Here is a 17,164-nt window from a genome sequence, read left to right on the forward strand (position 1 = left end):
CTCCGTGGATCTTGTTGCAAATAATTTATGAATAAGTGAGAAAATAAACAATTCCTCTTTGTATAACTGTGTAACACAAAGAGACAAGTAACAATGCATTGTCACAACCAAACCCGGTCTTTATAAGTACTGAATCCTGTAGGTTAAAATTTATATCATCGCTTGAGGTGATAACATGCTTTTCCAACTGCCATTAACCCTTTTCTTTAATTAACAGGGTAGCTCCTGAGAATGACACACATACACACACACATATACATAGGTAATATACAGGTAAACTGAAAAGGAAATACGTTATATACCAGTGTATTTATATGCACACATTTACTATATATGTGTGTGTGTATATGCACTGATATATAACATATTTCATTTTAAATTTACCAGCATATGTCGAGATATTTTGATTCCTTAAACCTTTTGATCATGGGGAAATTCAGTCTAAATTAATGAAACTGGCCTACTAATACTTGTCAGTTATTGAATACTGTTCATGCCGGTAAAAAACTATGGTAGTGAAATCGAAAACAGAAGGGTTTAACAATAAGCACAATGCACCTGGGGCACTTCGCAATTTTAGGATTTTCTAATATATATAAACAAGTATTCATTACCCAAATGAATAATTTTCAGGCTAGTTTGATTTTTTTTTGCGTTTTTGCTTACAATCTTCTGCCACATATGAGCGTGACGTTCCCGCAGGACTAAAAAAAATAAAATTGAAGCAAATATCAAGGCTTATTATGAATAAGATTTTAGTCCCTACGAAGATGTGTTGAAAGCAGAGTCTAAATGCATTCCTGGCTTATCGATATGATGACACCCAAAAGACCAGCTTACTCACATAAGTGCAAGCCAATATTTTATGGAAAATAGGGTAACTCGAGATTGTGTTGAAGAGTTTACGCTAAGTTGCGGTATATAATATATACAAATGTCTTTATCCTTTGATGATAAATATTTTGATCTGTGGCATATCATCAGTAGTAATCCCTACCATTCATCCTAGTCTAACCTATTAGCCTCTGCTGAATATATAAGCATGTTTTTCTGGCTGTTCAAGGAATTCTTTCACGTTTTGAATTTTTTTCTTGTATTTACAAAACTTATTCAGTTAATATTGTTTATACGAGTATGCACTGATCACAGTTATTTTTATGTAATCCTTTATAAGACGTTTTCGTAACCCATTCAGTTGAAACATGTAATAAAAAAATATTAGTTTACACATATACTAAATTATAATGGGCGTAATGTCTGTCTGTCTGTCTGTCTGTCTGTCATTCAATCACGGCCAAACGGCTGGTCAGATGGGCATGAAACTTGGCAGGGTTATGGTGGGGACCCCTAAGATGGTTTGTAATGGAGTTTCATCCAACGTACCCCACTCCTTTTTAGGGGGGGTGGGGGTGAGAAGGGATTCCCTGAAACGGAGCTGTTTCTGGCCGTGAAACGAGGCGTGTTATTCCCGTAGACTTAGTTACTTTACGATTTTTCATACATAATTTCTGTACAACTTCCCCGGAGAAAGTCGCGAATATTTCAGCTCGGACACAATAGAAGATGAAAATTATCATCAATATCCGCAAGATTTTTTGAATAACTTAAATCCATCGGGACTGCCAGTGCACAAAATAATGTTGAAGAAGTACTGCCTGGTAATGTTGCTTCGGAATTTCGATCCTGCCAATGGACATAATAAAAAGGAAACTGACATGTTCCTACTTTCTACTCTTTTTTGGAAGACACAGGATCATAAGAGCATTTATCAGTAGCCATAACGCACTGACATACAAGAGAGAGAGAGAGAGAGAGAGAGAGAGAGAGAGAGAGAGAGAGAGAGAGAGAGAGAGAGAATATCATTAAAAGAGGGGAAACAACAATGAATAAGAATTTCTCTGCGTTCAGTGATCGTCCCTTGAATTACATTACGAGAGAGAGAGAGAGAGAGAGAGAGAGAGAGACTATTCATGTAATCGCCCTTATTTTAATATTGCTGAACAAATAGTACATATAAATTTTTCACTTCTGCACCCGTATTTTATCACCCATCGTAGATGGGTAAGTTTGCTAGTATACAAAAATGGAAACGATGACATGCATAAAAATTTTGAAATATAATGGTCACTGTAAGTAATCATGTGGTTTTTATTATGTTGTGAAAGTTTTTTTTTTTTTAGATTTAGACAGACACAAAGAGAACGAGATCTAATAAAGGAACAGAGAGAGAGAGAGAGAGAGAGAGAGAGAGAGAGAGAAGAGAGAGAGAGAGAGAGAGAGAGAGAGAGAGAGAGAGAGAGAGAGAGAGAGAGCGACGACTACGGGCACCAGGTTCAGAATCGAGCCGGACTTTGAAAACGGTCAAGGATACAGATATCTTTCACTCAGGCTTTTATTTTATTTAGTTTTTCTTTGGTAATGAATGCAGGTGATAGTAAGTAGTATTTGAAGCTCCCAAACTTCATCAAAAGCATGTTCCATGTCGCAATTCACAAATTCAAGAGCGTAGTTGCGTTTACTTATTGCCACCGCCTTCAGTATCATGCAGTGAAATCATCAATTCCTGAATGCACTGCAAGGTTTCCTTTTAGCAGGCGACACTGTGAGACTCATATCTTGCTTATTTCTAGTTTAAAATTAGAGGATCTCTTCAAATTGTGTACTACATTTAGCTCTGGATTCCAATTCCTCAAATATATTTTTATATGCTTGAATTTACTCTTACGTAAAGAGTATGTGATTACTCTTTAAATCAGTCATTAATCATTCAGATAAAATCGCTTAAGCCTCTTAGTATGAGAGAGAGAGAGAGAGAGAGAGAGAGAGAGAGAGAGAGAGAGAGAGAGAGAGATGGCGGTACCTTTATGGTGTTTTTGACATGATCACATTAAAACTTTTTAATAGATGGACTAATTTGAGCATGTATAATTGGATGGAACTTCTCTTCTTGAATAATCTTCAGAAAAAGAGAATGTCCTTATTTTGACGTTCCTCGGCGAATGGTGGCTTATGTTTTCATCGTAAGGATTTCTTCATTTAGGCTGCAGTGACTTTTCCATCTTATAGAAAGCTGATGAGATGGGCATCATAGGACTATTATTTAAAATAGTCTTAATACAACCGTTTTAGTCTGAGTTTATTGCTTTCAAAGAGAGAGAGAGAAAAAAAATCGTTAGGGTATCATTTTATCAATTACGGAAATAGAATTAATGAAAACCAAGTAAAAAATACATCAAAGTTTCTTCCGAGCAATAGAATATTCTGTACAGCGTATAATGTTGTATGACACTCTCGATGTTCTGCAGTATGAAGCTCTCAGTCATGACCTGGCAGCGCTCAATTGCTCCCCAGATGCGGTAATAGGAGCGGCAGCCCGGACCATTGAGATACAACGAACGAGATACTGACTGTAACCCCTACCGGTATTTAGGAGTAGACTTATAAACTGGGAAACTGACCGTCTGCCGAAAATATATGGGTGGCTTACTTAACAAGCACCACTAATTGCTCGTTAGATTTTGGGTCTAGATCCAATATATGAGATACCAGATGAAACTAATATATAATATATCTGCAGACTCTACTGATTATAGAATGACCAGTGACAGACATTTTGGAGGTTGGGTTCCCCCTGACAGACGCACTGAAAAGGGGGGGTTAATTGGATCTAGATCCAACTTAGGAGATACCGAGTAAAATTTACACTACAATAGCACTGCACATCCTAGAATACTGTGGTGGTAATGACAGACGTTTTAGTGGGTGGTTACCCCCTGACAGACGCCCCACAACGAGTGGGGAGGGGGAGGGGGAGGGGGAGCCAGGAACTGCATCCAACATTGGAGATACCAAGTATAATTTGTGCTACAATAGCACTGCACTTCCTAGAGTACTGTGGTGGTAATGACAGACATTTTGAGAGTGGTTACCCTCTGGCAGACACCCCACAACGAGTAGGGAGGGGGAGACAGGATCTGCATCCAACATTGGAGATTTAAATTACAATTTGTACTACAATAGCACTTCATATCCTAGAATGCTGTGATGGCAATGCCAGACATGTTAGTGGGTGGTTACCCTTTCACAGACATAACCTACGAATGGAAGGGAGAGGTGGGACACCATGAAATATTTCAAAATCTATCATAGGCAATATTAATATTAGAAATATGGTAAGTATCTGAAAATCGTGAGCCTGATAAATGTAAAAGGCAAAAAATTCAAGAAATATTGTGATGTTTCAGGATAAGAATTACTGCCGGAGTTATTTTTTAAAATTCCTATTGAAGTATGGAATATTTCACTTCATTAATTCCATCACATCTATATAAATACTATGTGTGAGACTTCCTAGGCTTGGTCTACTTTCTATAGTTTCACACACACACACACACACACACACACACACACACACACATATATAATATATATATATATATATATATATATATATATATATATATATATACACTATATATAATATTAGCACTATCCTTTGGTTTGGAGTTATTACTTCACACAAAGTATTTTATCTGAATAGGAGGGGGTCACAATTGGCAACAGCTACAAGTATGTGTGCTGAGCCATTTTTGAATAATTAAACCAGTCATATGGTGCCAATAATTAAACCAGTCATATGGTGCCACTCTCAGTTCCTCTAAAAAAAGAAATGTAAGATAAGTATTCTCGCTTTAATAGCGTCTTTGGTCATTTTCTTTTCTTGCCTATAGTTAGGACACTGCAGCCATGTCGAGGTTCGTAGCCCAACGTGTCTTACCATAAAATGAATTGTTCTTTAGTTGCTGTTGGTTCGTGTGGATGAAATGAAATTTTTATCGGATATGGGAATTCGATTGATATTAAGACCAAAGTCCCATCATAAAGAGCCGTTTTAACACCCACACATTCACAAAGAGATGATGTATCACAACACAAATAATTACTGGAAACGGAAATGTGAATGAATTGTTCAGGATAAGCTAACTATAAAGATTAAAACATTTTCACCCATTTTATTCCCCCTCCCGAAGTTGACGATCATACAACTTGGATCTCCTGACTCCCAAATTAAGTTGGCCTATAATATCATGTCAGTTATCTAATAGTCCACTTATTTTCGGCTGCCTCACTCAAATTGATCTGTACACTATCACCAAGTATCAGGTACCATATATATTCAGGGAAGAAAATCTAAACTTAAATAAAAATGATACACAGTTTGATGTTTAAAGCCAGCCGAGTGCGTTTGTCTCTTAACTTCCCGCCGACACGCACCACAGGCAGCCTATGTAATGTGTTTCAATACATTCTATCGATGCTGGCTTTGACGACCATTATTCGGCTAATTTTCTCTCTAGTAATATTTTTTTCTTTATTTGTTCATTATATCCAGTAGACAGGCACTAACATCATATTATATCCTCACGTCTGTTCAATGCATTTACCATTGTTAATATGATTTATAATGCGTCTCCAACAGTCATAAAAATTTGACAACCGAATGTGCAAATATGTCAGCTGTGTGCAAGGCATAGGGCGTCAATCACTGGAGTAGCGATCTCCCTGCCGAGAGTGACTTCGGAAGGCCACATTGAAAGGTCTCGGTCCAGCTCTTAGTACCTATATTTTAAATTTTGACTTATTAGACTTTTTTTATATCTTTATTAATTATTATTATTAATTAATTATTATTATTCATTATTTTTATTAACATTATTATTATTATTAACACACCTAAGCACTCCAACCATTGTGGTCAGGCCTAAGCATCTGCTCTTGGATCTAAGCAGTGTCAATCATAAATGGTTCCTGTGTAAATACAGGACTTTCTTTGCATATGGTAGCAAAACACTAAACAGTAATGTACAATCACTAACCACCAACACTCACAATGCACTTACTCAGTAAGCACTCACACTTGCATACATTCACTATACACACACACACACACACACACACTTAACATACACTCACACACACACACAATAACACAAAACACTCTGAATACCCAACACTCACTAGGCACTCACTACACACTAAATGCTCACTAAACACTTGAAATACTAAATTTACTAAATATTCATTATACCCCAAACACTCAGTAAACATTCACTAAACACTCACTTAATCCTAAACATTAATTAAACACTAAACATTCACTAAACCATAAGCACTCATTAAATACTAGCTTACCAATCCCTAAATACTTATTAAATACTAAACAGTGAATGAACATCCACTCATTAAAAACTTAATAAACACTTACATACTAAACATTTGCTAAACACTAATATTCACAAGACATTCACTAAACGCTCACTTAAAATTCGCAAAACTTTCACGAAAACTCTAAACACTCACTGAATACTTGCACACTAAATATTCACTAAACACTACCATTCACAAGACATTCACTAAACGTTCACTTAACATTCACAAAACATTTACTAAAACCCCTAAGAAAAAACATTCACTGAATACTTACACAATAAACATTCAATAACATTCACAAAACAGTCACTAAACCCTAAACATTCATCAAAAACTTACTCATAAACAATCACTAAACGCATACTCACTAAACCCTAACAATTCGCTAAACACTGACTCATTAAACATTAACGATAGAAAAAATTGACAATCGCACTAATTTTTCATTTCTCTTGTTTTCTTTACATTAATGCAAGGTGATTATTATTATTTTTTTTTTTGGTCTAGTTTGCTCTTGTATTTATTCATAATCTTCTTGAGAGAATGGAAATGTTCGAAATAACTTGGTGTGTAGAGATATTGTTTAAAAAACAGAGATCCTCTGTATCCTTCCTCAGCCAGCTGTATTATGTCTGACGAATTTTACACCAGCCGAAAAAAAAATCGACTATAGTAACAACAATATTCATTCATAAAACTGATAATGCAAAAATGTATCCATGATTTCATTAGGATGAAAGTCAGTTGAAACCAAAAGAAGGTAGTCCTGCTTCGATAAAACAAACCGAGTAGGCTGTAGCACAATTATTATGATCTGTACCCTGACTATAGCGTATATATTACATATGTATTACTATTTATTTAATGGGTGCGTAACTCTATTTAACAAATGTTATGTACATAGACATTTTACAGCAATAACTCTAATAATGATAAGAACATATATGCTACTTTATAGTGTCAGTCTTCCAACCACCGCTACATTAATTTTCATACCGTAAACAAAGCTAAAGCGAGTAGGGGAGACCTGGGCTAGTTGGCACACTTTTTACAATTTTGGTTATTGCGAATATAAAACAAACTTTTTGCAAAATTCTTACCACCATTGAAAAATATTAACATTCGTCTTGATCATAAAGCAAAATAATTGTTGTTTGCTTTTAACATAAGATAACAATAAGCTTTAGAAAAAAATAACTTTTCGTGCCACTTGCCCCACGGGGTAAGTTGGCACACATTATGGGGTAAGTTGGCACATTGATAATTAAAAGAAAATTACTACATTGCATTTAAATCAAATAGCAAAAATACCCTCTGAATTTCCAAAATACAAAATATAAGGCATTAGTATTACTTCAGATCATCATCTAGTTGTAATTGTGGCAGGTGTGAAATAAATCCTCGTCATAGTCTTCATGCTCCCACATGTTACATGCCCTGCACTGGACCCACACTTCTCCTGGCTTACCAAACACAAACACTTCAGCTGAGCTTTCTTCTGGATCAACAAGAGCAGTTCTTAAACTGTGTATCACGCTGATGACTGATCTGAAGCCCATGTGTCTTTTCGGACATCTCTCAATCTGTTACATAACCACCCGCCTAAAACAAAATCAAAATCTTGAAATAGTCTGTAATTCAAAGTTGAAATTCCATCAATCCTAAACCAATTGAAAACATCAGAATAAGTGACAGCTAGGGGTAAAGCCGAGGAAACTTTACCAGGAATGTCACAGATGGGCATACCTGATCCTGGATTACCAGTCATCCACGAATCACATGCCCTGTTAACACATGTCTTCAGATGTCTATAAACACTAAAATCCAGGGGCGGCAACTTGTGAGAACAATGTGGAGGAAATGATAGGACACTAATCTCATTATCCTTCCAAAAATCCAGAAACAAACGTAAATTATATAAATAAATAGGCTTACTATTGTTATCAAATAACGTGTGCCAACTTGCCCCATTTATTTTGAGCCAACTTGCCCATCCTACCATTTGGTACAAAAACGATTACCAGTCCACACCAAGAAGCCTTGAATTAATAATTTTAATGCTATAGAATCTTTAAACCATAAGGAAAACTATGCTATCATTGAAAACTAATCTTTATGAATGTATAGATGTTATAGCAAATAACAGAAAGATTAAAATATTTACTTACTACCATCAAAATAAAAAATTGCCTCATAAATTCGAGCTCCTACGTTCTATCTCTATAGAATTTTGCTGGTAATTGAGGAACCACGTGGCAATTACACAGTATATGTATTAGAGTCATCCTATTGGTAAACTTTAAGTCATTTTTGAGTATGCCAACTTACCCTGTAGCCAACTTACCCCGTGCTCCCCTACTATATAATTGAAGTCGGTTGCTTGCTTGACAAATAATAATATGACTGAATTATTGTGGGCCTACAGACCGACCCCCCCCCCTTATTTAAATTGAACAAAAACAAATAAATTATTTTTGTGTTTAGTATTCAGCCATCGTCAACCTGGGTTCCGTGGAATCTTAGGGTTCCGTGAACGATCGCCAGGTGTTCCGTAAGAATTCATGTTTTATTTAATCATTTGTTATTTATAAGTATATATTTTTCGGTAAACATAGCGTGAGAAATCGTAGTCCTATAATTTATTTTATCGTAACATATCGTGCGAGATTTTTTCCCTCTGTTTTACTAAAAGGTAGTTAATACAAATTTTTACACACACACATATATATATTATTTATATATATATATATATATATATATAATATATTATATATATATATATATATAATTTAGATAAATATATATATAAATGTGTGTGTGTGTGTGTGTGTGTATTGGGGTTCCTTGGGATGAGGAATATGGTCTCAGGGGTTCCTCAAAGTGTCAAAGGTTGGGAACACTGTGTTAGATAAATACAAAGGATATAGAAAGGATAAAAATATTTATTAAATATATCACGATAATGTATAATACGGGTCAATAGTAGCCCACTATATACTAATCTAGACATTCATTATCAGGGCTTGCCTTCCCCCTGCCCACCTGTTAGGGTGTGTCTGTCAGGGGGAAACCACCCACTAATATGTCTGATATTACCATCACAGCATTCTAGGATATGAAGTGCTATTGTAGTACAAATTTTACTTGGTATCTCCAATGTTGGATGCAGTTCCTGTCTCTCCCCCTCCCCACTCATTGTGGGGCGTCTGTCAGGGGGTATTCACCCACTAAAATGTCTGGCATTACCATCGCAGCATTCTAGGATGTGCAGTGCAATTGTAGTACAAATTTAATTGGTATCTCCAATGTTGCTCCAATAAGTGGATGCAGATCCTGCCTCCCCCTCCCCACTCGTTGTGGGGCGTCTGTCAGGGGGTAACCACCCACTAAAACGTCTGTCATTACCACCACAGTATTCTAGGATGTTCAGTGCTATTGTAGTGTAAATTTTACTCGGTATCTCCTAAGTTGGAACTAGATCCAATTAACCCCCCCTTTTCAGTGCGTCTGTCAGGGGGAACCCACCCTCCAAAATGTCTGTCACTGGTCATTCTATAATCAGTAGAGTCTGCAGATATTATTATATATTAGTTTCATCTGGTATCTTATATATTGGATCTAGACCCGAAATCTAACGAGCAATTAGTGGTGCTTGTTAAGTAAGCCACCCATATATTTTCGGCAGACGGTCAGTTTCACAGTTTACAAGTCTACTCCTAAATACCGGTAGGGGTTACAGTCGGTATCTCGTTCGTTGTATCTCAATGGTTTGTTTGTTGTTGGAGATTAAGCCAGCCCTGTGCTGGCACGGGCTCTTGCTCCTAGAGCAGCCCGTAACAGGAATATCTGTAAAGATACAAAAAACAGTGCTTTGGCGGTTAGTTTTAGAAAGGAGATAGGGTGACAGGCAGGATTGCAACCCCTTTGAACCTTACGGTACCCCCTCAGTAGGAGAGAAAGTTTTATAGCAGTGAGACTCAGCCTAGCTGGAGAGTGCTGAGTAGGAAGAAGGAAGCGAGTTTTAGTTCTATATGGTCCGGGCTGCCGGTCTATAAGGTGAAGATGTAACGGCGGCTAGGTGCCAGACGCACGATCCATGGCTAACCTTAACCTTAATTAAAGTAAAAACTACGAAGGCTAGAGGGCTGCAATGTGGTATGTTTGATGATGAAGGGTGGATCATTAACATACCAATTTGCTTTATTCATCGGACGGATGAATAAAGCCCTCTCAATACTTTTCTTTTACAGAAAACTAGAACCGATGATAAGACGATTATAAGGTAGTGTTTGAGGAAGTTAGCAGCAGTAGTAATGAAATACAAACCTGAATCCTACTCTTTCGGAAGCAGAAATCTGTACGCTGCAATTTGAAATGGCAAATGTAATATGAATGCTTTCTTCGGAAAAAATTCCCCAGGCAAGAATGACTATCTTGAAAGGAATTTATCAAGTAATGACTGTAGAATATTCAGATGGCAAACCCTTGGGAAGATGAATACAATGTCCATATAAAATTCCAGTAAGAAGTCGATGAAGAAATAGCCCACGAAGTTGTTAATAGGTGGCTTAACCAGACCTTTATATGGTCCTGTCTACCACTGATCGTTTCTCAAACTCTGAAGGATACGGAGAGCTAGGCAGCCATTTCTTAAACTTTATATTTAAAACATTATGGGAAGGAATATTTGCCTTAGTAGTAATAAAATACAACGAATTTTTTTCATCGCACGATCCTAAACATCTTCAGACATTACGAGAATGTACATAAATATCCAGAAAGAAACAATGCATCTGGAGAGAAATTCATCCCTGTATAAAATGCAGAGATAAGTAAATGTTCTCAGGAAACTTGAGAAAAAGCGATGCAAGAGAGGTAAGCTCCGCAAAAGCTTGTTAAAGGGGAAGGGGTTGCTTGATGCTGCAAATACAAAGAGCGGCAGACCAAGCAAGAAAGCTAAACCTAAAAACAAAATCTTTCAAACCCGTTAAAGATGAGTTTTGCAAAATGACAGTTAGATGGGCTCCTATTATAAACATGGAAATGTAGTGGAAAAGTCTATCAGTTTCAACAAAAAGCCAAGCGAAAGCAAATGAACAACATGAAAAGAAAAGGAATATGGAGGTTTATCCTACGAAAAAAAAAAGAAAAAAAAGATAACGGAGACCAAGCTGAAAGAAAGGGTTAGGAAAGGCTTTGTGTGGGAGGCTGAGAACCCCTGAGTTACTTCCTATTCCTTTTTGAAGGTGCATTCTATGTAACTCGTTTGTTGGTCGTCGACAAATTTGCTTTTGAAAGGAAGTTCATATTATCCTAAATCCAAGGCTGTAGGAGGCAGTAATGGGACCAAGGATATATAGACTTGAGTGACTATGAATGAAATGTGTCCTCGTTAGTTCTGTTCAAGTCTGAGTGAACATGAAACAGATTTCCACCAATTAGATCAAATAACGTACACATATCCTTTTCCACTACATAAAAAGAACATAGTTGCAAATGATGAAGGGCGGATTTTTCTTTATTTGAATATGGCATTCTGTATTTCAAATGAACATCGGTTAATACGCTCAACTGTAATTCTGTTCCTTATGGTCATTAATGTTGTATTTGGATGTAATGATCGGTGAAATAAAGTGACGTAAAGTAAAAACAGGTTTCTCATAATTTAGAGACGCTTACTACACGTTCCTGCTTAGTTACCGCGTAGCTTATTCGTTTGTTAAAGATACGGGTAATAACAAACAAAGTCTCAAGTGACTTATACGGAGAAATATGACGTTATGGTATCCTCTTGGAGTTCTTAAAGGAGGACATTATCACCGGTTCCAAATTTAATTGTCTTATGGTAGTAAGTATGTGATAACCCTTGAAATGTGCTCCATTCTTTAGTGGTGATGGTGGATTCCGAAAATCTGTATCGTCTTAACAATCCTTTTGTAGTAACAAATAAAGAAACTTTGCTCATTATTCGAATCATCTAATGATACTGATATTCTATAATTATAAACAAATAGAGACAGAGGCCAGCCAGCAATACTTTTTCTAACTGTTCATGTTGCTCATGCAACCTTCACCTTGAAGACCTTTATTAACACATTAGAGAAAACACTTAAAATTGTGACTATATTTAGGCTTCATGCATATATGCATATAATGAACGGCATATCTCCGAGTTGATAATAATTCAGAAGACAATTTATAACATAGCCTTGATATGACTATCTAGGTATAAAAATTAAATAACATCATAAGTTTTGTGCTTGTAGTTGTCTTGATTTATTCTTTTAGTTTTCCGGTTCATTCAGTAAACTATAGTGGCACTGTGCTCTTGGTCATTTTATCCAAGAGAATCTTGCGATATTTTCAAGACAGTTTATTTTTATCGTTTTGGTACTGTTTGCTCATGTAACAGAATACCTGTGTCATTAATCCTTCGCTGTAATTGGTATCATCTTACCTGGACAGGATCTCTTCTTTTACTTTTGTCTGTGACAATGACTCAACGTATTTTCTTAGTTGTCCACAGTTGATGTAGCCGTTGCCTATGCTTAATTAAGGAAATACTAAGAATAGAGAAATCGGGTCTCTCCCCGAGAAAGAGGAAGTAGCTACACTTGCTTTGTGATGGATGGGGCATGTCAGTAGCTGGGGTCGTTTTCCTGGAAAGGTCACCGTCACTTAATTATTTGCGTGATACGCATCACAATCCAATTTCGAACGAAACACCCTGGAGTCATTCACTTCGTAAAGGTCTTCTCTGTGTTTCTAGATCATTTTCCGTCCTTTTTTATTTGGTTTAAAGAATAAGTTTTGTTATTGGTTGAGTGGACAACTACATTAAAACCAGTTTTCTTGTCTTGCAATAATCAGGCTAGTTTTCTCTCGTTTGCTTGTCTTATTTCGGACAGACAAAGCGTTGTAATACCACAGAAAAAATGTGCATGAGCAAAGATTAGTCACTTTAATAAACAACATTTTTCTTCTTCAACTTCAAAGTATTGTTTCGCAAGAAGACGGAAAATTAAGGCGGTGCGCTTTAACGTCGCAAGAAAGTCTCGGGATATTGGAATCACTGCAGCACCAAAGGAATGAAGCGTCATTTTAGATAAATATTCAAATTTTGGACTTCATCAAGGTCCTTGGGGCTCTTTGTGTCTTACAGCGTTGAACGAGATGAAGGTAATGGAGGACTGATGTATTAATCTTAGCAAATAAGAAAAAAAAACTATGATTACGTCTCCACAGATTGTTTTTTCGAAAAGCGTTTTCCTTTCCCCCTCCAAACTTGATAACCCTGGTTACAGAGGCTTTCAAATTATTGCAATGTAAAACAATGCACGTAGTCCTGAAGTGTGGGTTTGGCTGCAAGATCAGTTGCTATCAAAGTGACGAGGTTTTATTCTTTACTCTGATGCACCATTCCAAAAATTGGAAGCCCCCGGCTACTTATGCCTTTTGTTACATTCGAATAATGGTGTTTGGATCATAGCTAACATGCGGGATTATAGAGCTTTGTCTGAACTCAGCGGGCCTCATGTCCTTGTAATGAATCTGAAAAATGTAATGTTCATTTGAAATGTAGCCGAAAAATTTTCATATTCCGGCCAAGATATAATACCTAAAATGAATTATTATGGCCTTTGGGGCTCGTGAAATTCGCCCAAAACTTAAATTGCACTTAGATTAAATCATTGACCATAAACCTTTTTCCCCCCCTTTGTGAGGGGTGGCTACAGAATGGTAAAGCGCATCTGATGTCTAGGCCCGTCCCTTACGACGCTCTGATTTGCTGTTGATAAGCCAATCACAGGGCTGAAAACTCAGACTCGAGAAAAAGTTCACATTGGCAGGATGTATGTTCTGAGGGATACGTCTTCATACATCCTGCCTATGTGAACTCTCTCGAGAGACTGAGAGTTTCCAGCCCTGTGATTGGCTTATCAGCAGCCAATCAGGAGCGTCGTAAGGGACTGGGCTAGACATCAGATGCACAATTGATGTGAATCTAATATAGTTAGTCGACAAATTGATTAAAAGGTCTGAAAAAGGTGTTTCGCGTTGAGTTAAAGTTACAGGAATTTTAGAAAAGGATATTTATGATTTATTTATCAGAGTCAAAATGTCAAAAATAAATAATGGGCATGTTAAACAGTACAAAACAATGTTTGCTAATAAATTACGGTGTATTTATTTTAATTTCCGTTAGTGAAACAAGGGTCTGTTTAACCATACATTTTAGCACGTTTTGATTTACGTTGAAAGTAGGAATATAATGTTTACATCTTATGCTTGAGGAGAAAATCTTGTTTGAGTCCATATTAAACTGTAAGATCGACAGCAATACGCAAGAGGTGCGATTGTCATTCAGGGGAAAAGGGGTTTTCATACACCATGACCCAATGAGTTTCCTAAGTTCCATCGAAAGGAACTGTAGAAAATTTGAAACAACTACTTGCTGTTCTGATTCCCAGTACAAGATGCCCAGAGCATTCTTGTTCGAAGCAGTATACAAGCCCATATTAGGAAGTCCAGTATCACAAATGGTTTGTAAGGAGGAAAGAATTTTGACCTTCTCAGAAGATACTATTCAGATTATTTTTCCCAAACTTATACCAATCAATCCATTATGTAAAAAAAAAAAAACTTTCTTCACGAGTGTAACTATAATTTTAGCTTCTCCTTTATATGTACCAGTGAAACAGATCTCAGATACAGAAAAAGTGACTTTTCAATATTTGTATATAAGAAACAGGTAGGGATGATCCAGCAAAATACAGCTGTTTACCTTTCATGACCTATGCCTTTCAGATGACTTCAGAATTCGGCACGGATCACCTGTACAACTGCGATACATTCAATGAAATGACTCCACAGTCATCCGACTCAGCCTACTTGAGAAGTGTCGGAGCGTCTGTATTCAGTGCCATGACTAAGGCTGACCCCAACGCCATCTGGTAACGTAATTCGTCTTTCTTTTTTTTTATCTTTTGTTCAGTTATATATATATATATATATATATATATATATATATATATATATAGTATGACACACCACACACAACACACACATATACGTATATATATTATATAATTTATATATAATATATATATAATATATATATATAAAACCAAGATTCACAACTGTTGTTCATATCTATTCCCAGCGTTTTGTAATTCATTCTCTCATAAATACCCACTGTACCAGAATTGGAATTTTATGCTAGCTTCCTGTATGTTAGTAATGGCTCCTTTCAGAGATAATTTACTCAGATATACACTCGGATTATATATATATATATATTATATATATATCTATATATACACACACATATATATATATGCAGAAGCCAGGTACTATGTCATACCTCTAAGTAAATGGGGATACAATCCACAATGAAGTAAATTCCTCTTGTAGTTTAAAATATATATTTCTTGTATAGGATTAAAGCTTTCGACCATCAACTGTGGTCTTGTTCACTAAAGTGTGATATGTCACCTCAAGGAACTAACAAGTAAGAGCACAAACATTTGAAAAAAACAACGGTTAGGTAACAAGCTAGTTCATATTATGAATGATCAGGCGGTTGAGCCCTCGTTCTTTCCAGAATTCGTCTTGATCTTCGTGGGGGAATGTTTCTATTGTCAACTGCTTGTTCTATGGTGGTTGGGTGGTTTGTTGGAGAAATGACCTGAGTGGAGTAAACAGGAGAGGAAGCAGCATCTTATTGGCACATATATTTCTAAGTTTGAAATTTTGAAGAGATATGTAGGAAAGGGAAAATTTCAAACTTTAGAAATATATGTGCCAATAAGATGCTGCTTCCTCTCCTGTTTACTCCACTCAGGTCATTTCTCCAACAAACCACCCAACCACCATAGAACAAGCAGTTGACAATAGAAACATTCCCCCACGAAGATCAAGACGAATTCTGGAAAGAACGAGGGCTCAACCGCCTGATCATTCATAATATGAACTAGCTTGTTACCTAACCGTTGTTTTTTTCAAATGTTTGTGCTCTTACTTGTTAGTTCCTTGAGGTGACATATCACACTTTAGTGAACAAGACCACGGTTGATGGTCGAAAGCTTTAATCCTATGCAAGAATTATATATTTTAAACTACAAGAGGAATTTACTTCATTGTTGATTGTATCACACACACACACACACACACACACACACACACACATATATATATATATACTACATATAAATAAATATATATATATAAATATTATATAATATATGTATTTATATAATATATATTTATATATATATATATATATATATTATATATATATATATATATATATATATATATATATAAATATATATGTGTGTGTGTGTGTGTGTGTGTGTTATCATTTGAATTCTTTGTCCCTTACCTCACGTCGGGCGATGTAATTGTAGTTACAAATATCTTTCATGTAATACTCAGAACTGGAAATGAAAAGAGCATATTATTTAACATGATCACACCCCTTTGGCGTTAAAGGATTATCGTATGCCATCATAAGCATGATGAATTTTTTTTTTTTTTTTTTTTTGCTTTTGAAGGTTAATTTTTCCCAACCTTTAATACCTTTCATAGAGTTTTCATACGCATAACATTTAGGGACTGACATCTCATATTTACGAGTGTCATCATAATTTGTTTTAAAGAACCCTTGGGATGTTAACCTTCTGACCTCACCGAAATTACGGACGTCGTTTTTCTAAAAAATGTTGATGATGATGACTATTATGAAAGAAGTATAATAACTTTTAATCTTTCTTTTTTTTTTTTGCTTCTTTTGAGACTTCTTTATTTACAAGTAAGTGGGCAGAATGACGCGGTGCTTTAAATACCAAAGAAAGGCCAAAAATTATTCACTAGACAACTATTCATTTAACTTTCTTTGGATGCAGTTGATAATGAATTCATGCTGATGAATTGCGATGTCTCTGCGTCAATA

General features: G+C 36.1%; 1 protein-coding gene across 3 annotated transcripts in view; it reads left to right on the top strand.

Annotated features, from left to right (window-relative positions):
* LOC135217328 (alpha-N-acetylglucosaminidase-like) overlaps positions 1-17,164 on the top strand; it is a 266,886-nt gene that overhangs the window by 95,048 nt on the left and 154,674 nt on the right. For all 3 annotated transcript variants that reach the window (XM_064253128.1, XM_064253129.1, XM_064253130.1), the window contains exon 9: positions 15,019-15,164. In XM_064253128.1, coding sequence (XP_064109198.1) covers positions 15,019-15,164 — 146 coding nt within the window. The remainder of the gene's footprint in view (positions 1-15,018; positions 15,165-17,164) is intronic.

The sequence above is a fragment of the Macrobrachium nipponense genome, chromosome 7 (genome assembly GCF_015104395.2).
Source record: "Macrobrachium nipponense isolate FS-2020 chromosome 7, ASM1510439v2, whole genome shotgun sequence".
NCBI classification, from domain to species: Eukaryota; Metazoa; Arthropoda; class Malacostraca; order Decapoda; family Palaemonidae; genus Macrobrachium; species Macrobrachium nipponense.